This window comes from Tinamus guttatus, unplaced genomic scaffold, assembly GCF_059628265.1.
Source record: "Tinamus guttatus ecotype Peru unplaced genomic scaffold, ASM5962826v1 Tinamus_guttatus_pri_ptg000073l, whole genome shotgun sequence".
Taxonomy (NCBI): domain Eukaryota; kingdom Metazoa; phylum Chordata; class Aves; order Tinamiformes; family Tinamidae; genus Tinamus; species Tinamus guttatus.
In genome coordinates this window covers 78,211-102,010 of record NW_028288607.1, presented here as the reverse complement: position 1 = coordinate 102,010, position 23,800 = coordinate 78,211, and the positions used below count along the sequence as shown (strand labels likewise).

At 52.4% G+C, this 23,800-nt stretch overlaps 1 protein-coding gene across 1 annotated transcript in view; it reads right to left on the bottom strand.

Annotated features, from left to right (window-relative positions):
• Window positions 1-14,023, bottom strand: part of KCNJ3 (potassium inwardly rectifying channel subfamily J member 3) — a 31,233-nt gene extending 17,210 nt beyond the window's left edge. Inside the window, exons 1-2 of the mRNA XM_010216296.2 lie at window positions 13,333-14,023; window positions 9,495-9,711 (exon numbers count right to left, since the gene is read on the bottom strand). Of these exons, the coding sequence (XP_010214598.2) occupies window positions 9,495-9,711; window positions 13,333-14,010 (895 nt within the window). The 5' untranslated portion in view covers window positions 14,011-14,023. The remainder of the gene's footprint in view (window positions 1-9,494; window positions 9,712-13,332) is intronic.
• Window positions 14,024-23,800: the final 9,777 nt, after the last annotated feature.

Below are 23,800 nucleotides of genomic sequence, written 5' to 3'. Positions count from 1 at the left end.
TTGCTAGAGCAGTAGTTCAGTATTTAGGAAAATGCTACAAACCCTGTGACGGTTGCGATTTTTTTTCTGGTACACGGTTTGGCCCCATCTGGTTCACGCTCTTCTGAATGATGACAGATTGCTTAAAACTCGTGCTTATATTCCGTGATTAATAGAAGCACGGAGTTGTATTCCGCTGTGGCCGCACCGCCAAAGCCGGCGCCGCAGCAACGCGCGAGGCTTCATTAGCAGCAGTAAATGATCAAACAGAAGAGCTAAGAAATCACACGGCTACTGCCAGTAGAAAGCCAACCCAAAGGCAGCTCCTCGCGAGTTAGCTGCATGTTTCTAACAGCTTATTGGGAAGCAGGATAAAAATAGTTTTGTATTTGTTTCTAAGAACGGTTAAGGATTTTGATTGCTGCAGCAACGAGCACGGCTGCAACTCGTGTCTCTAGAGCTGCATTCTCCGGCGAAGGAAGAAACGTCCCTGTCTAAGTGGGAGGATTTAAGAGCAAGAAAAAGCCCTCTGAGATGGTGAAGATGGAGGGTCACCACTCAGTGTTGAATCTTCCCAAATCCATGCATTCTTCAGGAATCACAGAATTTCAGAGTAATGAATCTGTGAGATGGCCATGTTTAATTGTTTAATGAAGGGCAACATCATCATCCCTGTTGCGAGCACAATCATCACAGGTTTCCGATGCCCCCCAAACCCAAAGTTGCTCTAAGGAAATCATCAGCAAAATGGGAACCGGGCAAAGAAATCCTCACTGAGGAGTGGGGAGAAAAGGGTAAGTAAAAGGCAGCCTCCAGCCTGGCTGGGTCTCACCGAACTCGTCCTGAAGGAGCGTGGGCTCTGGCTGCGGCACGGGATGCCAGGGAGCACGGAGGACATGGGCAGGATCCGTGTTGGGAATGGAGGAGGAGGAAGGAGGCGAGCGATTACAGCCCAGCCAGGATAACCTCAACTCACACACAAAAAAAAGTGCTGTGCAAAGTAACGACACCGCTTTAATCAGCCAGGAGATAGCGAGGTTGCAAGCAAGGGCATAACTGGATTTGTCAGAGCAAATCAGGTCAAATCAACTTAATTTCCTCCCAAGGCAGAGAAATGTGACTTCTGAATAGGAAGGAAAAAAATAGAACATCCTGCAAAATTAAAATTCTGAACTTATTTTTCAGATAATGCTAACAAATGGGAGAAAGGAAGCTGAGAAAGACGGAGTACACTAGAAAATGGGTGGGAAGTGCAGCTCTCGGAAGCAGGAATAGATTTGCTGCACAACTGCAAACCAGGAGAATTCCTAGCGACTTTCCAGAGCCAGGATCTCCGTGTGGGTGCTGGAGCTCTGTGCCGGCCAACGCGACCCGCGGATAAAAGGTGCCGTCGGCCGGGGAGCCGAGCGGGGATGAGCAGATCCCGGCCGCCCGCCATGCGCCAAGAAACCTCCCCAGCGTCGCTGCGTCCCGGGGCAGCACCTTGCCCAAAGGATCCGTGGAGGAGATCAGTGAGAACGGGCTAAGCAAAAGCGTTTTCAGAGACGTAGGGAACGCAAGCGATGGGAAAAGGCTGGAGGAGCGGCGGCCCCGCCGGGCTCTGCTCCCGGCAGCCTGCGAGGCAACGGCATCGCCCTCGGCATCGCTCCGAGACCGGAGAAGGGAGGCTGCGGACACAAAGCGACCTGCGGTTCAGGGACTTCTGCAAAACGGGGACGTCCGGAGAGGCCTTCAAAAGAAACAGGCAGCTCAACCCAAATGGGCTCAAACTGGACCATTATTAGCACCTGTCACCCCTAAGGATCTCACTTCAGCAGACAGTTAGGCAATAAAGTTGTTAAGGAAATCTTGGGAAATGCCTGACCCACGCAGCTCCAACACGGTGGCTTCAGCCCTGGAATAGATGCTTTTCCCTGGCACTGCATTGGAAATCCCTGTAAACCCAGAGCAAAACCCATGGAAATAAGAGCTATGATGAAGGTGAAAAGGGCAAAACCAGTCAATCAGCCTGCATCAGCACATAAAATACCTCCTGCATTAAGACGAAATTGAAGCATCCCCAGACAAGCATTCTTCTTTGCTCATCCCTTTTTCAATAACCTTACTGCAAGCACCTTCTGCAGAGCTCAAACTCCAAGCCAGGACAAGCAAATTTCCCTCAAATTCCTCATGATTCACACCCAAATTTTAATGCAATTCAAACACACGTATGAGCAGATCAGTTCTTCAAGCCAATCTGCCTCCAGATCCACAGCTATTCTCATGACTCCCATGAGGAGGCTCTTTCAGCCAAAGCTCCTTCCCACCCAGAACTATGAAAATCACTGAATCATTTATACGACTCAGCAGGAGAGGCGGTGATGATGATAAGGTGATAGGAATAAAATCAAGCCCTCCAATTTGTGCTTATTAGCTGATAAACAATAGGAAACAGGGTAATTTGACCGCCGCGGCGCTTCCTCGCTGCTTTACGAATTCATGAGGAGCGACTCGCTGCTATATTTAGAAGGTTGAACCAGCACCTTCCCCTCGCTGCACGGCTAAACGGAGAGAGGATTCCCTGCGTGGCGGCGGAAACGGAGCAGCCCTCCCAGCAATGCTGCGTGTGCTCTCAAAAGCCAAGGCACAGCACCCGGGAACGGGCAGCGGCGTTTTTCCTGCTGGATGCGTGCGCTTTCCTGCGGGCGCTGCACAGATTTATACGAGGGATCAAGTTCTAGTGCTCCTGCGTTTTCCAGATCATTGCCCATGTCACTCCGGCAGCGATTTCCAGCTCGCGCTCATCCCTCCGATACTTAGTCATGGCAAAAACCGAAACCCGCGCGGAGCCGGATTGCGCGAGGTCCCTCCATGCTGGATTGACCAGCACGCGGCAGCTCATCCCAGAGAAATGCACGGAGTGATCAAGCAGGAAGAAGCGTTCCACCAACGTGATGAATCACCCGCTATCCCCATTCCGTGCAGCCAAGGGGAAGCTCGTGCACATCTTGGTGTTCAAACCGCCAGCCAAACCGCTCTTCTCCAGCCGATCCCAAAAAGAACCCAAGAGGAAAAGGTACCCGGGTGCAGGAAGGCCGTGCAGTGCGACCCAGCACGGGCAGGAGGTGCTGGCACCCCAGCTAGGAGCCTCGCACGCTGCCCCGGCCCCTTCTCTGACCCGTTTGCGCAGAAACTTCATCTTTTCACTATCACTAAAGCAACACTAAATGCTCATAAAAGTCATAGTTGATGCTGAATGGCATTCACCAAAGTGGAAGTTACCCACAGAAAAAAAACCCTTAATTTCCATGATTTTATTTTCATTCATTTCACTGCTGCCATGCAGACTTCTTCATAAACAGAGATTTACATTTCTGTCTGAAAAACAACGAAAACACTCTGAACTGCAACAAATATAGGACCATACCTTCCTCACATATTCGCTGTCTGCTCCCAGTTTAAACAGACAGGTTAAATCTGCAAAACTTTCCAGCTTCCCCAAATCTCACCTGTTGAAAATACCTGTTCAGTTGGTTGCTCAGAGCTTAACCAAAAGTAGCTACATTGGTGCTGGGGTTCCTTTAAAGCGGAGGGACCTTGAAGCCGATGCATGGGGAAAAAATAATAGAAAAAAAAAAACATGTTTACACAGTCCTTGTAATTACCTAAATCGCATTAGCTTTCAGATTTGTGTTACTGTTCTTTGTTCGCCCAAGCTGTCTCGTCTTGGAAATGACTCACACGTACCTGTTTCCGAGAGAAGCCTCTCCACATTTTCATAATTCAAATTATTCATGCTTTTAAAAAAAAGGGAAAACGCCGGAATGTGTCTTTGCTTCCATCTTCTATTTATTTAATTAAAAGGCATGGCAGACTGTTTCATTCCCTTTCCCAGAAAATGATGCTTTAAGGTTTTCGGAACAACCTTTAATGGACTTTGAGAATGGAGTCGCACGCCGCTTTCCTGGTAGCTTTCCCACACTTTGCAGGTTCTTATTAACTGCCCATTTTTAGCAGTTTCAGCAGCTCATCAGCCAGCTGCAGGATGCTGCTGCCGTGCGAAGGGGACGCGCGCTCCTAAGCGCAGCAGCCGTGCAGACCCCTAAGGACATCCCGGACAAGAGGCAGGATCTATTCCCCAACGCTGGGATATTCCCCTGTGCCAGCGCCCACGGTGGCACTTGAGCCTCTCCATCACCATAATAGGAATCCAGGACAACGTGTAATTCTGGAAAATCAATGCTTTGAGTGTACTCCAAAATTATATGTTATCCTAATAACGTAGGGGGCTGAACATATATAAAAAAAGAATCCCAAGTGATTAGCAATTACCCACCCTGATGAACCAGAGCAAGTTGGAATTTTGGAGAGCAACATTTCAGCTGTTGAAGTACTCTTTCTTCTATCTTTAACTGACATTCCAGAAAATCAATCAAAAACTAATGCCAATATTGAGCAGTTGCTAATATTTCCAGGAAATAAATGAAGAATTTCCATGCTTCCATCCTTGCGGAGTCCAAATCAGCACCAGCATAGGACATGGGACTGGCTGAGGAAATGGCCAAGGCCACATGGAATTGCTGTGCCCCACTCGCTCAGAAACCCGGGAATCCTGCTCCCTGCTCTTCCCTGATCCACAGGCATTCCCCGTATGCGGGTTTTCAATACAACTGAATTAAAGCCATATAAATGCAACCGGCAGCGAGCTCAGGTGTCGCCCCGCGGGGCTCGTGGGCATCTCCACGAGACGCTGCACGTGACGCTATTCCAGAGCTCCGGCTGCTCCAACGGGATCCCAGCCCAGCGCGTCCCCGGAGAATTAATGCTAGACTGAGGAAAGCAAAGGCAGAAGGGAGCCGAGCAGATGGCCGCTTAAAAAAAATGAAATAAGAAATCTGTTTTCTGAGATATTTTGCTTCTGTCTCCTGAAAGGAACGACTGGATGGAAAGGGATACGGCGCCGCTAGGAAAGGAAGGAACCAGGAGCGCTGGTGGCTGAATCACGCTGCTCTCCCCAGGGCTGTCACGTGAAGACCATGACGTCCCTTCTCCAGAGAAGGTAGAAATGATCCGGCCTCGGCGCCCCGGGAAGCGAGCGGACACCCGCGCGGCAGCCTCCGTCCTCCTGCAGCATTCCTGCATTCCTGCAGTGCTTCCAAACTCGGAAAATAAACCACGCGCGGCCGCCTAAACCACCAAAGAGCTCTGATTAACGACGGGAAGGAGAGGATAAAGAAATGTTTATATTTCAAGAAATTAAAGCTTCGGTGACTAGGCAGCTGATTAATTAAATCAAGTTGGGAGGCATCTATTAAAAACCATTTTATATGATTTAATGAGAGAAGGTGCTAGAAATGGCGATTTTAATCAGCCAAGAGAGATTTAAAAGCAAGAAGATCCTGCTTAACCAACTCATTAGAGTTTTCAGAAGAAGTCTAGCGTCCCTGCAGATGGTGAAAATGAAATTTATTGTATATATTTACTCTAAGCCCTTGGTGATGCTGCACATCACAAGTTAACTGATTAAAACAAAAAATAAAGTCAAAGGAAAAAGAAATCTGCTAAAGAAAACCCAGAATGGCTCCAGTGCTCTGTTGGAGGACAGAACTCCCTCAAAAGCCAGTGCTATTAGGACTCCCAAATCCCTATCATAATAAATTAAAGGCTTTATTAGAGCCAGGAATACTTTAATAAAGCATTTTAATGCTTTTTATAATGTGTAAGAAGACATTCACACCCTGGCCTCGGTCACAGAGCAGCACATTTGGTATCCTTATTGCATCAGGACATCGGGAAGCACCGAGAAGTTTACAAATTCCTGAAGAAAATGGTCAGCAGAAAGAGTTCTGCAGTGTGTGTGCCAGCTGGGCCTTCCTTTCTCCTGCGGCTCTTTCCAAGCATTTAACAAAATACCATGGAAATAGGTGTCTGGTTCTTTTCCTTCCCTCCGGCACGAACGGGCTCGTTCCTCTCTCCTTGCCTGCAGGAAGCCAGCAGCACCTCACGTGCCAGAGCAAGAGCTTGACGATGGCACAGTCCTATGGCTTGAAAGAGATGTTTATGATCGTAACATGGCAAACGGCAGAGCAAAAAGAATCAGTCAAGTTATTCACCCTTAAATTGTGCTATATATATATAAAATTTACAATATATATTATATAATAAATATTGACACGATACACCTTCCAAATGCTATCTCATTATATATCTTATTATATGTATATAATAAGACATATATATAAAAAATAAGAGATGAAAAAACAAAACATTTTTAAGGAACCTGACTCGACCCCCCTGACCCGTCAGCGACTTCAGTTGTCTCTGACTGCCTGGGTAGGCCGAGCACTCTGCGTTTATCTTTCCTTGCGTTTCTTCCTCATTCTATATCAGACTGTAGGCTGTATCTGTCATTTCAATACAAACAGGAAAAAAGCAATGCTTAGAGCATGTCACAACATAAATATTATTGTTACAGGATACTGTTTGTTTGCTGTGTAATTCTGAACTGTGGCACCAGCAGACCTCGGTGAGATGCAGGATGTGCTTGTGGGTATCTCAGGTCTTTACAAGGGATGTTGAAGAGCTCAGCTCAATAAGATAACTGAAAAGCTCCCCCTGAGCCCAAGCAGAGAGTACTAGGCATCCATTTAAACTCATTAAGTTGAGGAATTGATGAATACCAAGGCTTTTTTCTATTAAATATGCTGACCTAGGTTGCAAGAACAGATACTTATGGTGGGAGCCTAACACAGCCAAAGCAGGAACCTGCAGCAAGTCACAAACCCCCACAACAAAAAGCAAATCATGCACTTCATTTGCACTGGATTTCTATGGCTTGAGAAACAATTTATCTCCATGGTATCAATGTTCTTCGTGTCAATTTTATATTTAAAAAAAAACAGAAAATAAGACAGCCACTTTAGAAAATTGCTGTTATTATGAGGCGGGTTCACGTCGAAGTCTGAAGCCAGGCTATTCCAGTCAGCTCCTTGGCATCACCTCGTCGAGTCAGGAGGCACAGAGCAGAAGCAAAAACTACAGCTCTCTCAGCACAGATTTTGCCACTTGGGAATGAAGATCCTGGAGCGAAATTAACTGTTCTCGTACTGAAGCATTAAACTGGGTGCAATTTTAAACCCGAACAAGCGGATTCCAGGCACAGGAATGGGGAGCTCTGCCCCGCGCTGCCGGCCGCGGGACGGCCGAGGAAAGCCGGGACACGGAACGGACACGCTGCGTCTCATGTCCACACATCTCCTGCCTTAGGAAAGCAACCAAATGCCCAACCTGTGTAATTACACAAATCCATCCGTCTTCACTGTCCTCTGCCCAGCCTTATGAATGTGAAAATCCAATTCCGCTCCAGATCCTTTTCAATAAATGACACCAAGTGTTTCCCGATGACCTTTCCGCAGCTGCTGGAGGCTCCGGCTGCAGCAGCAGGAAGGCCCCGGCCCCGCGGGACAGGGCTGCTCCATGGGATCAACCCTGCCGAGAAGGGACTTGCTGCCACGGCCCTTGCACAGGTTCCACCACATCGAAATGCACCACTGCTCCCAGCAGCATTGACTGTCCAGAGTGCCACGGGCACTATCATTTTTAACCAAAAAAAAAAAAAAAAAACCAAAAAAGGGCTATTCCTGCCTCGCCAAGCAAACTGATCACACTAGTAAGAGCGCAAGGGGCTATTCCGCAAGCACGAGATGCACCAGGTTTGTTGAGCTGCAGCTGCAGCACAGGAGCCCCCTTTGCCTGCAGCCCTCGGCCTGCCCGAGCTCACGCACCAAACAACTCCAGTTCGAGCTGCACCAGCTTCGGTCCAAACTTCCACCACGCGCAGCTCCAGCCCGGGTGCATTTGCAGATCAGCTGCAGTTTATTTAATCTTCCTCCAGCCTACTTCCCAGCAGTCTACATATTCATTAGCAGCCAGGCTGCTCTGAACTACATGCAGATTAACCAGCCTTCGCGGGGCTCCTGCGAGACACCGGCATCACCAGAGCTCCTGCTCCAGCCACACGGAACGGGAATGGCCTTGCCAAGCGGGAATGACTTTTCCAGCCCGTGACCCATGCACTGGCTTTTGCAGACGTGCTACAACCCAGGCATCGGCTTTGACCCCAGCAGAGCAGAGCGCCCTGCCCTCCGAACACCCCCAAGCTGTTTCTTGTCCACTGTTTTACTGCTCTTTCCAAGCCAGCTAACATCCAAAACTTTTATTACACATCTCACATCATTTACACTGCGCAGCAAGAGCAGCTAACACTATTTTACACTGAGAATAAAAAAAAAAAGAACACACACAACAGACCAAGCCTCCTACAGGCTTTCCCCACAGAAAAATCCAGGAGTGCTAGCTGCAAATTGTTTTATAGTACTGCAGGAATCCCCGTCAAATTATTGCTTCTGCTCTGGGATGACTGTGGGCGATTAGAAGCAAACCATAAATTAAGGTAGCTTAGGTGGGAGATTTCTGCAACGCATTATTTCCATGAATACGAGAGCGCTGTTTTGCATAACATCTGGTATCAATGGGGCACATCAGATTTGCTTTAAATGATGTGCCTATTCCTACTGGATTTTAGTCAGCCTGACTCCAGCGTTCAGCAGTCACCACATTTACCTCCCTAGGAAGGTGCCTCTCCGGTTACATCCACTCTTCCTTACCCGACCCGTCCGGGTAAGCCCCACGGGGAGGTTGCCCTCACCCTTGGCACGAACACGCGGCAAGATCAGGGCTGGGGTTCCTCCGTGTCTCCAACCGCCTCCGCGGGAATTCCCGCGGGAATGGGGAGGCTCTCACCCCGCTCCAGGCCGCCTCTATTCCAGCCTGTCTTGCCTTCCTCCCCAGAGCCTCCTCCTCTCCCCTCTTACCACTTTAAAGAAACTTTCAACTTCCAAACCCCTTCCATGCCTCCATGTTTTATCGAAGCAGATCTTATTTTCCTTTATTTTACCCAACATCCACCCCATCAGCAGGTCACGACATTTGCAAACTTTGGCTAGCTAGGATTTATACATTCAGAAAATACTTCCTTTTTTTTTTTTCTCTACTTGCAATGTTCAAGTCTGAAATATTACAAAAATATATTTGAAAAGATGTAATCATGATTTTTATGTAATTTGTTTCAAAATTCTGATGAGTTATTTACAGAACTGCTTTTCCTCCATCATTTATATTTTACATTCATTTATGTGTTAAAAAGCACTGGAGTCCTCCGGTCTGTGTGCCAGCCCCCAAATCCTAACGCAAGCAAATTAGGCCAATATCAGTAAGACTTTTCTTTTTTCTCGAAAAGCACCAATGATTCCACTGCCAGCAGCCTCACTAGGTATTGGGCTGGATCCAGTAAAATATTGCAACGCTGGGTGCTAGGAGACTGCCTCCTCCATGCGGAAAGCAGAGCGGAATGGGAACAAGGGGACACAAGCGCGGGAACGGGGAATATGGAGGGATGTTTTAGGTTAAAAAATCACTTGAAACGATCACATTTTGTGGCAGGTGGCCAAGCGTTTGCTTGGATTTCCTGCACTCACCAGTGGTCTCCACGATGCCCTCCAGGATGACGACGATCTCGAACTGCTCCGTCTGCATGCTGCGCTGCGACAGGTCGTAGAAGGGGCTCTTGGCGTCGATCACGTGGCAGATGGTGAGCGGGGACACCAGGAACAGCTGGTCGGCGCCGGTGCTGAAGCCGACGTCCAGCTCCAGCTGGTCCAGCGGCAGGAACTCGCCCTCCGGCGTCTGGCGGGACTGGACGGCCGAGGGGAGACACACAAGGACAGGAGTCACCGCGCGGCCGGCGAGTCCCGCCGCGCGGCGGCTCATTCGCACGGGCTCACGCGGGTCCCCGGGCAGGGACACCCGTCCAAGAGCTCAGCTATTCCACAGGTAAAACCCTGCGCCCCTGGGAAGCCAAATCAGCCACAATGCACAAAACGCGCCGTGACACGACGACCCCACACAGCCTATTCCTTGGGCAAGGGCTTGCAGCCACATCCACGAGTGGGGAACGGGCCAGCAAGGCGCTCCAGCAGGACAGAGCTCTTCCAAAGCTGCCTAACGAGTGGAAAATGAGTGCAGAATACAATTTCCCAAGGAGTTTTCAGATCTTTAATGACTATTCTTTTGACAAAAATAAAAAATTTGAGATGTGAATGCTGCTGGTGCTTTAACGCTGTCCACCGAGAGCCTCCACGCCACATTTTAAGGACTCCAGGACAAGCCACAAGCAGCTCCTCGCGCTGGAACGTCCCGTCCAAGCAGGAGCCCGTGCACCCCGGCCGCAGGCGAGTCCCGTCTGCAAGGCTCACGGCAGCCTTTTATTCCCCCGCTCAGTGTTATGAACAGACCAGAATAGAACATTGCAGCCCTTCCTGGTAACTGTGCTTATTGCAGAATTTTCTGTTATTTACAGGGGGAAAAAAAAAAAAAGAGAGGTTTATGAACTGTTGTGTTTGTCATATGTAACCAAAAGGCAAGGCTGAATCACTGCTGGAAATGAGCCTCCACCACCCTCTGCATCCACGGCAGCACCGGTGCCCGGGCAGGAAGAAGTCACTGCTGCTCCCTCCAGTTCTGCTCCCATCCCTGCTATCCGGATCCGTCTCGGACACTCAGCAGCCCCGTGCACTAATGTGGAGGCTCCCGGGGGCCGCTCGCGGCGCGGAGGAGCCGCCGCGCTCGGCGCTCGCGGGCTGCACGGGCTGAGCAAACCCCAGGCAGGGACGAGCGCACAAGTGGATTACGCCTCTCGCCTCGGATTTGGTTTCTATTTTAAAAATTTTGCTGCGCGCCTGTAGGATTTGAAGGAAATTCTAATCCCAAGCGAACACTGACACATGAAACTGGAGCTTCAGCTAGGAAAAGCGTTCCTGTTTCCCAGTGTGTGATAAAACAGACTCATCGCGCTGCCGCCGCGTCCTCCTGCTGCCAACGCGGGCTCTGCCCAAACCGCCCGCGAGGCCCGCGAGCAGCTTCAACACGACCCTCTCCTGCTTCTCCTCGGCTCCCCACAGCGGCGCTTTTACCCGGATTCCTGCAATCCGAGACCCAAGGACAATTCCATGACACCTATCCCCGAAATCCACCCCCGGCTGACACCATGGTCACCGCTGCGGACACCAAAGCAGGGCAGCACCGACCTTGTGCCAGGCTGCGTGCAGCACTCAGCGCAACGGGCAGGGGAAGGCTGGAAACGAGGGTTAAACACAGGGCGGTATGCAGAAATCCAGAAAAACAGGCAGTGAATATAATAAATAAACATGGGGAGATGAGACCATGCGAAGGAAAGGTTAATATATAAATAATAGTAATATATACACTTTATATAACAACATATATAGTATAATATATATAGTATATAATATAGTATAGTATATAAATATATATGGGTCTGCTGAGGTTATGGGGATGGTACCTGAGCTCAGGAGACACCCCTGTGCCCACGGTCGCTATAGCCGCCTGCAAGGGGCTCCCTGAGCTTGGCGCTGGTTTGCCACATTGGTCACAAAACCCTCCTATTTTACAGCTGCAATAAAACCATGTTTTGCATTAGTCAGCTATGAAGTCACAGCATGAAGCGTGACTGCTTTTACTGGAAGGGAATTCGAGTTAAATGGAGAGTTAAGACGTTACAGGCAAACCAAATATTATTTTATGGCTGCACCTGAGTTAAAGCCACCATTCGGTCCAAGCCAAGGGGCAAGAATTCATATTATTTACTGTTTTGCTATTTAAGCTAATACGTTTGTGGGAATGACCTTGCATGACTCTTTGGACTTCATTTAAGGTTGGGAGGGAAATACAGGACTACTAAGTTTCATCTGAGTTGTTTCCCAATTTTGGAGATTCATTTGAAAAAATGCTCATTACAACTGGAAGTTTTTGCATTAACATTCAAGTTTTGAAGTTCTGTACTGCCTTCCCCCCTCCCCACCATAAAGTCAGAGCTTAGCAGAAAAATAAAATCAAAACATTTTAGGCAGTGACGGTATCTAGGGGAGGGCCACATTTTAGTCCCTTGCTTCTCCCCTCCTTCTCCCTCCACAGTTCTGTCCCTCATTACACACCGAGCCCTCCTGGCTCCGTAGCTTTGCGACGGGTGGAGAAAGCGTCGCCTTCGTGGCGAGGAGAAAATGAGTAAACGGAGGAAGCAGGAGGGCCGTGACGCCCAGGAGCCGCTCACTGTCACACTTGGGGACCTCAGCTTTAGGCTCTGGCTTCTGCAATCCCCTTGGGGCTCCGCGGGGACGAGGACAGGGCCCATGTGGGTGCCCTGCGCTCGCTGCCGCTCCGGCCGCTCCTGCAGACGTCCCAGGCTACCCCAGCGCGCGGCCCGATTGGGCACCGGGCACGTCCGCGTGTCCAGGGGGATCGCGCATCCATCGGGACCGCACGTCCGTGTGTCCATCGGGATCGCACGTCCGTGTGTCCATTGGGATCGCGCACCCATCGGGATCGTGTGTCCATCGGGATCGCACACCCGCGTGTCCATCGGGATCGCGTGTCCATGTGTCCATCGGGATCGCACACCCGCGTGTCCATCGCCATTCCGGACACTCCCTGCTCCCTCCAAGCGCAGCAGGAAGGCGGCAGCAGCCCCGGGGGCCCGAAAACACGCGGTTTTCCTTGGACACAGGCATCGCCCTGCAGTATTTTTAAACGTGCATTGGTGCCCTTCAGCTTCCCACGGAGTTTACGCACCAAAATAAATAAAGTTCTGCCCGGCTGCCCTCCAGGCTGCCTGGAAGCACCCAAATAGACCAGGGACACCACACGCTTTCCTTTAAAGTCACACACAGTCAAGAATTCTAAGCATAAAGTATTTCCACTATATGAAAAAATCTAGCATTCACTTATACACATATATATGTGTGTGCATATGCGTGTGTGTATGTTTTTAGATACTTACATACACACACATATGCATATGCACACACAGACATTTACATAATGGGGAAGAAATTTAGCATTCATTTATATAAATGTATGTACATATAAATATACACACACATATATATGTGTGTATATATATACTGCATTATAGAGAAGAAATCTCCTGTTCATTTATATAAATATATATATGTACACATATATAGACACATGGATACATAAGTAGCCATGATACATATGGATACATATATGTATACATATACATACATGTGCATATGTACACATATACACACATGTATATATATATAGGAGGACTGCCTCATATACAGACGATAGACGAGGAGGAAGAAGAGGAAGAGGAGGCAGAGACATGACCGGGAGAGCCTGGGGAAGGTGCCCAGGGTGCAGATCCAACCCGAGGGGCGCAGGGGGAGCGGGCAGAGGGCCGCGGAGCGGGGGCTCGCGGGGACGGGCACCCACCTTGAGCAGCTTGCAGCGGATCTGCGCCGAGACCATGTGGCTGTTGCGCAGGTTGCCCACGCGGAACATGAGGGTGAGCTTGCCGTCGCGCATGGAGATGGCGGCGTGCTCGCTGAACATGAGCGTCTCGGCCCGCTTCTTGGGCTGCGACATCTTGATGAACATGCAGCCGATGAGGAAGGCGTCCACGATGGAGCCCAGGATGGACTGGAAGAGGAAGAGGATGATGCCCTCGGGGCACTTGTCCGTGATGTAGCGGTAGCCATAGCCGATGGTGGCCTCGGTCTCAATGAAGAAGAGGAAGGCCGAGGGGAAGTTGTAGACGTTGGCCACGCAGGGCGTGTAGCTGTCGTCGTGCGCCTTGTTGAGGTCGCCGCGCATGTAGGCGATGACCCACCACATGGAGGCCATGAAGAGCCAGGCCACGGTGTAGGTGAGGATGAAGATGAAGAGGTTCCAGCGCCACTTGAGGTCCACGAGCGTGGTGAAGAGGTCGGACAGGTAGCGGCTCGTCTCGCCGCCCAGGTTGCCGTGCTGCACGTTGCAGCGCCCGTTCTTGTCCACGAAGCGCTGCCGCTTCCCGCGCGGCGCCGCCCGCGGCGGGGGCAGCCCCGCGCCGCTCGCCGACGTGCTCACCACCTGGTACTCGTCGCCCAGCTTCCGCCGCAGCGCCGACATGCTCCGCGCCGCGCAGGGCCGGGCGCCGCCGGCCCCGGCCCCGGCCCCGGCCCGGCCCCGCGCTGCGCCCGCCGCGCTGCGCCCGCCGCGCTGCTCTGCGCGGAGCCGCCCACGCGGAGCCGCCGCCGGCGCGGGGCCGGCCCGGGCCGCGCGACGCGACGCGCCCCGCCCACCGCCCGCGGGACCGCCCCCGGCACCGCCCACCGCCCGCGGCACCGCCCCCTGCCACGCCCCCGCCCGCGGGACCGCCCCCGGCACCGCCCACCGCCCGCGGGACCGCCCCCTGCCACGCCCCCGCCCGCGGGACCGCCCCTGGCACCGCCCACCGCTCGCGGGACCGCCCCTGGCACCGCCCCCCGCTCGCGGGACCGCCCCTGGCACGGCCCTCGGCCACGCCCCCCGCCCGCGGGACCGCCCCTCGCCCGCCCTCGCCCCGCCCCTCGCTCGCGCGCTCCCCGCCCCTCGTCCGCGGTACCTCCACCGCCCGCCCGCGGCCCCGCCCACCGCCCGCCTTTGGCCCCGCCCCTCACCCGCGGGACCGCCCCTCGCCCGCCCTTGGCCCCGCCCGCCCTTGGCCCCGCCCCGCGCTCGGCGCCTTCCTCGTCACCCCGCTCATCCTCGGCGCTTTCTTCACCCTCCTCTTCCTCAGAACCCCCCCTCCTGCACAATGCCCTCCTCATCCCCCAACATCCTCAGCGCCTTCTTCTTCATCCTCACCCTGAGCACCTTTCTCCTCCACGGCACCCTCCTCACCTTCCACGGCTTCCTCACCCTCCTCATCACCCTGCTCATCCACTGCTGTGCCTACTGCACCCTCCCCATCCTCCTGGCCTTCCTCCCCTTCCCCATCCCCCCACCTCCTCCTCATCCCACTCACCCTTGGTGCCCTCCTCCTGATCCTCACCATCATCTCAGGGCTCTCCTCACCCCCCTTCTCCATGTTCTCTTCACCTTCACCCCCCTTCCTCATCCTCAGTGCTCCCCATCACCCTCCTCGCCCTTGGTGCCCTCCTCATCCTCATCCCGCCTCACTGCAGGAAGCTCAGGGATGTCCTTGGGAATGTCCTTGCAGCCAGGGATGTCCTGGCGGCAGCCCACGAGCCCCAGGGGTGCCGCAGACCGCACAAAATAGCGCTGTTTTGGGGTGGATATAGCGCCCGCGGCCCCCCAGGGCCAGCACGTGGGGCTCTGATCAGAGCCAGGCGCCCCCCTGCGCGCGCCCTCGTGCCGTGGTTCTCGCGGAGCAAAAATGAGCACTCGGATAAACGCAGCAGGTGAAGCCGGTGCGAGACCGGGCCCCATCGGCAGCGCGCCCGGGAGGAGGGCCGCCCGCTCGGCCTCCCTTCACTGCAGCCAGCGGCTTGAAGGAAACCGAGAAGAGAAACGAAATACAAGACAAGGGAAACCTATCATCAGCCAGTCAAAGATAATAAGAGGGATTTAAAATATATGTTATTAAGTGCAAAAGTGCTACAAACAGAGCTGTCAAAAATAACGCGCGAGAGGCGGGAGGATTTTCCGGCAGTGTCGCCTGGCTGGCGCGTCGCATCCCGGGCAGTGACCGGGTGTCTGCAGTTCGGTGTCCCGGCGTCACACGGCTCAGATAACGCACTGCATGGGTTTGTAAAACTGATGGGGCTGAGCACCTCTCGTGGCCGTTCTTACTAACACTTCAAGTAGTGGGCGAGTTTCAAAAGAGCAGAATAAAAATAGGCTCCAATATTTGAAGAGTAAACACCACGATAAGAGAGACAATTCTGGGCTCTCAACAGATGATGATCACAGGCACAGGAACAGAAGAGCTGATAACAATGCTATTTATGAGGAATTAAGGGAGGGGATTATACATCTGCGTTAACTTGGGTTTATGGAAAGTTGATGTTGTAAAAATAGCCTGATACCCCCTTGATTAGAGCGGGTGTGTGAAAGAAAGCAGTAACGCCAATCTGCATGATTGTACAGCTCTGCATGTAACATGTATACGAGGGATTAAAATCCAGACAAACTTCCAACTGCATTTTTAAAGATGGAGTCATCACTAAGCAGATGTTTCTTTCTATTTAATCACACAGAAAATCACATTTGGTTCTATATCATCTGTGAAATTGTAATTTTTATTACTAAGTTCAAATACAATATAAAACCACACCTGGTGGAAGTCTGTGGATAAAACAAAATTAGGGAGTGGCAACAGATGAGAGCAACTGCTACACAAAAGTGCTTTGTGTTTCATTATGCCATAATATAATATAATGATAATATAATATAGTGTGAGTGTAGGAGGAGAGCAGGTTGCTGTACTTATGGCTTAGGAAACATAGGCTGGAAAACTTGGGAGAGAAGTAGATGCAAACCGTGCTGTGAACAGAAAGTCTTCTGTGATTGGTATTTATGTATTTATCAAAAAAAAAAAAAGTAACTAGACATATATTATTATCTCTGTACTTGGTGACCAGCTGACCGCAAACGGCGCATTGTCTGCAGTCCTCAATGTGCAGCTCAATGAAGAAGGCGACGCGCGATGAGTTGGAGAACAGCCATAGGGTGGAGAAGGAGAGGAGAGCAGCGAGAACCCTCCCTGGTGCAGGAGCGCGAGGCCAGAGCCCTCCCGTGGCCGGGACGACGCCGAGGAGAGGAAAGAAATCGGGTTGAAAAATTCAGACCAGGACGGATTTTTAAACTGAGAGCAAAGAGCAACAACAACAAGTAAATCTTAAATAGGATAGGTTGAATTTTTGGCCACTGGATATTGTTAAAACAGTATATATGTAATATATATATGATGTGGCTCAAAGAATAAGTAGTTCAGGGCAACCACAGAGCTGGGTTAAACGGCCAGCTCAGAATCGGGTCACACTGATCCTTCTGTCTCTGTCACTTTGAAGTCTATGAATGATAATCACCAATTTATACATATTTATATTCACATATGAGTGTGAATGAGGAAGCTCAGAACAGTGACGTGATCCGTGGCCAGCGGGTCCATAGAATGACCCTGTGGCCACCGGGGCCCCCGCACGGGCACGTTCTCACCTGAGAGAGCAGGCACCTTCCCATGCCCAAGCCCCAGCCACGAGAAAGGGTGAAAATCAGCTACCGAGGCCAAAAAAAGGCGTTGGGCAGCGGGCTGTGAACACGGGACTGCTGGGGCTTTCTAGCTTAGATTTACTTTTTCATAGTAACTTGAATAAGTTTTGAAGTAACTTGCAAACCTAACCATGGTTTTCCACCTGATCCTTCTTTTCAACGATCCGTATGGGCTGATAGAGCTTTAATTTTCCTGGAGAGAAGCTGTGTATGTTCTATTCTTCCAGCCTGCGAGGAATTAAACGTGCAGCGAGATTCCCCTGCTCCTCCTGCGACGCTCCCTGCTCTTGGACTGGGCTCTCGGGCTCCGTAAACACGAGTTAATGCAGGGAGAGACGGGCCGGCGGCTCCACAGCAGAAGGCCAGCAGTCTATGCAGACAAAATGTAAACCATAACCTATCTGCTTTTCATCATGTTTAAAGCAAAATCCTGCCTAATTCTCTGTCCGTTACCATTTCACCTTCTTCGGTGCTACTTTTCCCTAGGATTTTCTGTGCTCATGTTTCAGATTATTTTCCAGTTGCAAAACCAATGTACTCGTACAAAATCAATCTTGCTCTGCCATTTGTCACTGCCACGTTAAAGCCGGCGCTCTCCAGCTGAGTTTCCCTGCTGCTCTGCTCCCTGCCTTCTAATTCAGGGTCATTTGCAAACACCCGTGAAAAGTCTTAGCTCCTTCTTGCCCATCAATTAATACGAACGCTGGTAAAACCCACCTCCATCTGCCTCTCTGCAGTGCTCTGCTACCAGGATTTATCCAAAGGGATAAATCCAGGCCCAGGCAGAACACAAGGCGCCTCCTCCGCTACCTCCTTCCTGCCCCTGCTTCCAGGCTCGTCTCCCTCCTCCTCCGTCCTCCCTGCACGCTGGAAGGACACAAAGATTTTTTGTATTAATACTCATATGTAACAGAACATGCAGGCACTAGAACAGCATAAAAGCAGCTATTTCCTTCTAATTACAGGTGTTCAGATCAAAGTTGTTACTGCTTTTGGAGACAGCAGCACACCGGCAATCTACCTGTCCTGCTGTATGTGATGAGGTCAGGGAGTAATGCGAGTGCAAAAAAGAAAAAAAAAATTATAGATACTAAAAAATGTCCTTCATCATATGAATGATATTGGAGAAAAGAACACTCTGCTCTTAAAAATGCCTTGGGAAGACTTATTTTCTCCCAGGCAGGAACTCCGCAGCTGGTGAAGGTGCCCGGTAATTTTTTCATGCTGTAACTGTGAGACAGAGTGAAAACGCCCTGGGGCTTTAGCTTAACCCCTGATTTCCCCTGGTGCCCATTAGGGATTTGGGTTCCAGGGTGGCTTCTCAGGGAGAAGCTCGGCCAGGCCGGACCTTCTCCCCAGGCCCCAGGGCTGGGATCTGCCCGGACACACTGGGACAGCGTTGGGGGACGACGGGCACGAGGGCCCACGGAGCCGCGTCTGGGTGCGGAGCCGTCCGGGAAGGCCGGGCCCATCGGGGATTTCAATTCAGATTCAAATCCAGATTTTGAATGTTCCTGGGGCACAGAACAGAAAATTCCACCGTGAATCATCTAGCTAGTTCACAAACAAATCCACACGCACACACAAAAAGCAGGAGGGAACGGCAAGCTGGCTGAATTTCTGCAGCTCCAGAGCAGGTACCTACACCCCTGTTGAAGTGACAACGCAGGGACTAAACTGCACAAACGACTGACCTGGAAATCTGTGACATTAGCCATGTCTGAGATTAATACGAGCCCCTCTGGCTTCAATCTCTGTGATTCCCTGTGGCCAGGAGATATCCTAGTCCGCGTCCATCTGCTAGCATGGACAAACATGGGCCCGCTGGTTATCGTAAATCCAAAGAAAATCTCACGTGGCGGAAGACGCTGCTACGTGGAAATACAAAGATGCCGCCAGGAGGATTAGGGAACCGCGGCCCAAGAGCGCGGCCTGGCCGTGAGGGACATGGGGAGCCGCAGGCCCCGCCGCGCCACACGAGATGCACCCGCATCCACCACAGCGAAACCTTTGTTTTTCCCTTAGCTTTAATGCTCCATGTGGGCTGTGCCAGGCCGAGCCGGGCGTCTCTGCCCCGGGGCACGCTGGAGCGGCCGTTTGGTCCCCACAGAGCGATGGGGGTTGGCACGTGCCGCTAAATCCCACCCTGCCCCGTCCTCGGGCGCTCCGGGTTTCCCGGCGCTCGCTGCGAGTCGCTCCTCGTGGAGGCTCCGGAACGCGGCGCGCGTGGAACGCGGCTCCGCCACAGCCGCGGCGGTGCTTTTATGGAGCCTGCTCTCATTTCCTCCGGGAGGGGAAATTCTGCCGCCCCAGAACCAGAAATCTGTGAACTTCACCTGCTTTGCTGTAATTCCTTACTGCTTTGGAATAAACAGCTACGATCACCAAGAACACGTCATGCCTGGGGTGAAGAAATGTCCTTGATTCACAGGAAAATGATAAATATTGACAACTATTTCTAAGGGCATCTAAGGATATTGGGAATATACAGCATTAAGTTATAACACTACCTTTTAGAAGAAATAAAAGGCTTTTGCACTAGGACCAGGCCTATGTGAAGGGCCGGCTATGTCTGCCCCAGGCTTCCTGATGTTTTAGAGGTTGGGATCCAAACTCTTCTTTCCGCTTCTGCTTGGTGGTTTGCTGCAAAACCTCCCCAAATGTACTCCCCCCCACCCCCCCAAAAAAAAAACCACAAACAAAAATGATGCAAAATACCCTTTTCTCACCTCTCGGGTGGGTCCCGGAAAGGCCCAGCTCACACTTCCATTCCAGAATATCATAATCCTCGTGAATATTCTTTCCTCCAGCTTTGATTCAAGATTAGCAAGCCAAGGCCTGAAACTTCTGCTGCAAATACCTGAGCCAGCAAACAGCTGGTCTGAAGAACAACAAAAACGTTATATAAACGATATATAATAATGAGAGGCCCTGGCGCCCGGGACGCTCCGAGGCCGCCCCGCACAGCGGAGCCGGCTCCCAGGAGAGGCCGGGGGATGCCAGGATGTTCCCGAGCCCCCCGGATTTCACAGGGCCCCGCTGAGAACAGTGTCTCATTTAGCGCTTCCCAAGAGGTTTCCCATGCGGGAACCGGCTCTCGCTGCTGAGGACCCCCAAGACGAGCGGGAGGCTGGAGCAAGGCGCAAGGGCTCAGATTGCAGTTGCTTAAACATCGTGCCATTAAAATATATATAGAGAGAGAGACGTTAGAGGCAGGAAGCCCCATGAGGTTATTCACTTGCCTGCTTGGCAAACACACTCTCACCCGGAGCACTTTTCCAATCCCATTTAAAAGCCTTTCCGCATGTTCTGCCCGCAGCCGGCTCCGCTCGACGCGTCACGGGTCGTCTCGCGGCCCCGGTGCCCTCGGCTCGTCCTTTCTCACACCGTTGCTGTCCCCGTGTCCCCATGGCTGGTGCAGGGGCCAGCACGGGGCTTTGCCGTCTCATTTCATTTTATACGTTCAAATGGAGCTGCAGGCGGACCCCGTGCACGCGGTGGAAGCAGCCGTGGTTATTTGGAGCAAACACCACGGAGCAGCGGCGCGCCGGGCCGGGCCGCGGGGATCTGCGCGCCCGCACCGGCTCCACGGCCCCGGCTGCAGCGTCCGGCACCGGGACGCGGCCACGGCCACCCCACGGAGCAGGAGCGTCACCTGCAGCAGGGGAACGATTCGAGGAGCGGCACCATCCAGGAACACCGGGGTCCAAGGAAGGGTGCGACCCAAGAAGGCTGGGAACCCAGGAAGGGCACAATGCAAGGAATGCCGTGATCCTAGGAGCGGCAGCATCCAGGAATGCCATGATCCAAGGAAGGGCATGATCCAAGACGGCCATGATCTAGGAAGTGCACAATGCAAGGAATGCCATGATCCTAGGAAGAACGCAATCCAGGAATGCCATGATCCTAGGAAGGACATGATCCAGGAATGGCATGATCCAAGGAAAGGCATGATCCAGAGGAGGCCATGATCCAAGGAAGAACACGATCCAAGGAAGGGCACCATCCAGGAATGCCACAATCTAAGGAAGAGCACAGTTCTAGGAAGGCCATGAGACAAGGAAGGGCAAGATCCAAGGAAGAACGTGATCCAAAGAAGGCCATGATCCAAGAGCACAATTCCAGGAGGGAAGGCCACGATCCTTGGAACATAGGTTTGGGTGGGCCCGCTGACTTGGAGCCTCATCCCCGTTGGCCCTTGCGGGTTCGGTCCCACGCGACATCCGAGGAGTTTCCCGGAGCCGGCGGGACAGGGCTCCCACGGGCGGCCGCGCTCCGCGGCGGCAGCTTCCCGCGCCAGGGAGTCCCGGGCAGCGCTCCGGAATTTCCCACCGACTCCCCGGGCAGCTTCATCACGGCAGTGAAAAACACGGAACCAGCGGCGCTTCCCCCAGCAAGCGATGCATTTCCATGAACTCTGTATAACCAGATGAGTCATTTAAATCCTGCTCCTACAGATTTTCAACCCTCTGTACATATATAAATCGCTTTCATCTCCTGCACCGATCTGTATATCAAGTGACTCATCACAGGATTCATATTCCTCTCTCCATCGGCCTAACCTCGCTCCATTTTCCATGTTTTCCCCTAGTCCAGCAGCTCTGTTTCCAAGAGCTGGCGGTCGAGGAGGTTTAAAGCAGAAGGTGCTGGAGACCCCGCGGCCTCCTCCGCGGCCCCTCTTCCCATAGAACATGAAACACGTTGGCGCTGGAGCAGAGCGCAACGGGACACGCGGGAAGCAACGGAGCAGGGAGCGGGGCCGGCGCTGCTGAACACGGGAAACCCGAGCCCACGCGGCGGCCGCCCGAGCCCGCGCGCTGCCACGGGCCTCGCTGCACTCGCACATCATCACCCCGCAGGACGGGAACGCCGCGCCGTTCCCGTGGGAAACACCGGCTCCTGCAAAGAGCTGGTATTCCTGAAGCGGTAAAGAAATAGAGAGGTTGGCCCTTCCGCTCGCTGAGCTCCCGCAGGAGGGAACCCGAACCGACGGCAGGGCCAAGAACACCCGGAGGGGCAGAGAAAGGGCCGTTCCTGCTGCTCCGGGACATCCCTGCTCAGGAAAGGCAGAGAAAGGGCCGTTCCTGCCCCTCCTGGACATCCCTGCTCAGCAGAGGTACCTGAGGAGCTGCCCCTGCCGCTGCACATGAAGAGCAGAGTAATCCCGGGCTGGAGGGAGCGAACGGCCCCGCTGCCGCATCCGCGGCTGCTCCCGCCACGCCGGGCGTCCCGGGCAGCCTCGCGCCGCCTCATAACAAATATCCCATTTGCCGTTTCATGTTTACGGATTATTATGTTTTCATAATAATGGTCTATGCCACAGGCCAGCAGCTCCTGGCATTAAATGTTTAATAGGTGAACACAGCAGTAGATGAATGTTGTTGTTCTGTCCGTAGCACAATTAGGATGACCTGAAAACAAATAAATAGAGAAAACTTGGGGGGGGGGGGGGAAATGCATTCTTCAAATTGAGTTTATATAGTTGAAAATTGAGAACTTTTGCATTCAAACACGTGTGTAAGCGCCACGGTGAGGCAGCATGGGCTGCTTCCACAGGAAGGTTTGTCTCTATAGAACTCTCAGATGTCTCCGAACATGCACATTTTTTTAGGATAAATTAAGACGCATGTTGTTTCTCCTGCTACAATTTCGGCTCCATAATCAGTCCTGCTAACTAACACTTCTGTGACATGCAAAAAAGAAAAATACCTCTATTCCTGCATCCATTGCTCACAAAGAGATTATTTTATGATTCATCTAAACGCTTCACATACTATAATTAAGATGAGCTCTACAGTTAATTGCATCTTTACCAAATAGTTTAATAATCAGAGTAGTGTCTTGACAATCATCTTTTTAATTGCATATATGTGATGGATGTTGTGTACAAACTCCAGCTCACCAGAAATAAATAGACAAATACGCATTCCTCTGACAGCAAGCGGGATAATTTTAGGCTCAGAAAATACCGAAAACGCTCAACCTGGCTAGAAGGTGTTTTTTTCACTTCCCTGCAGTGCCCAGGGCAAGGCCATCACCACGGGGGACAGGGCCCGGCTGAACGCACCGGTACCGCGGGGTGTTTCTGCAGACGGGTCGTGGTGAAACCCGCCGGCTGCAGCACGGAGCGGTGTCACAGCCGGAGGCTCCACACCCGCCGGGATCGGGACACGGCGCGCGGCCCACGGACACTGGCCACGTCGCCACCTGCTTGGGGGAAAAGCCCATCTCCGTCCCGTGGATGCATTCGTTCCCAAACAAAATATATTTACGGAGATGGTGGGAACGACCCATCTGGAGAGAAACGCTTCCAGAAGGCTGGACGGGAGCGCCCGCTCCTCCAGGCCTGTCTCGGAGCCGGAGCGGGCTCGTGGACGCAGCGCGATCCCAGCCACGGCCCCGCTCTGACCCCCCTTTCCCAGTGTCCCGGCGGGTGCCTGTCCCCAGCGCCCGCTCCACGCTCCTCCTCGGCGAGGGCCACGCGCTCCGCAGAGCCGGTACCAACCCCGGCTGTTCCAGGGACAGGGCCGTTCCTTTCCTCACCTGTTTGTGCGATTCCAGGCAGCCGGGCTCCAGCGGCACGTGGACGTATACCCGGAGCGGTGACACGGAGCGTGACACGTGTTGGCAAACGGCAGCGCGAGGAGCCTCCCTGGGCCCCGGTGCTGCAGCAACACCGGGAAGCGGGTGCCCAAACCGGGGC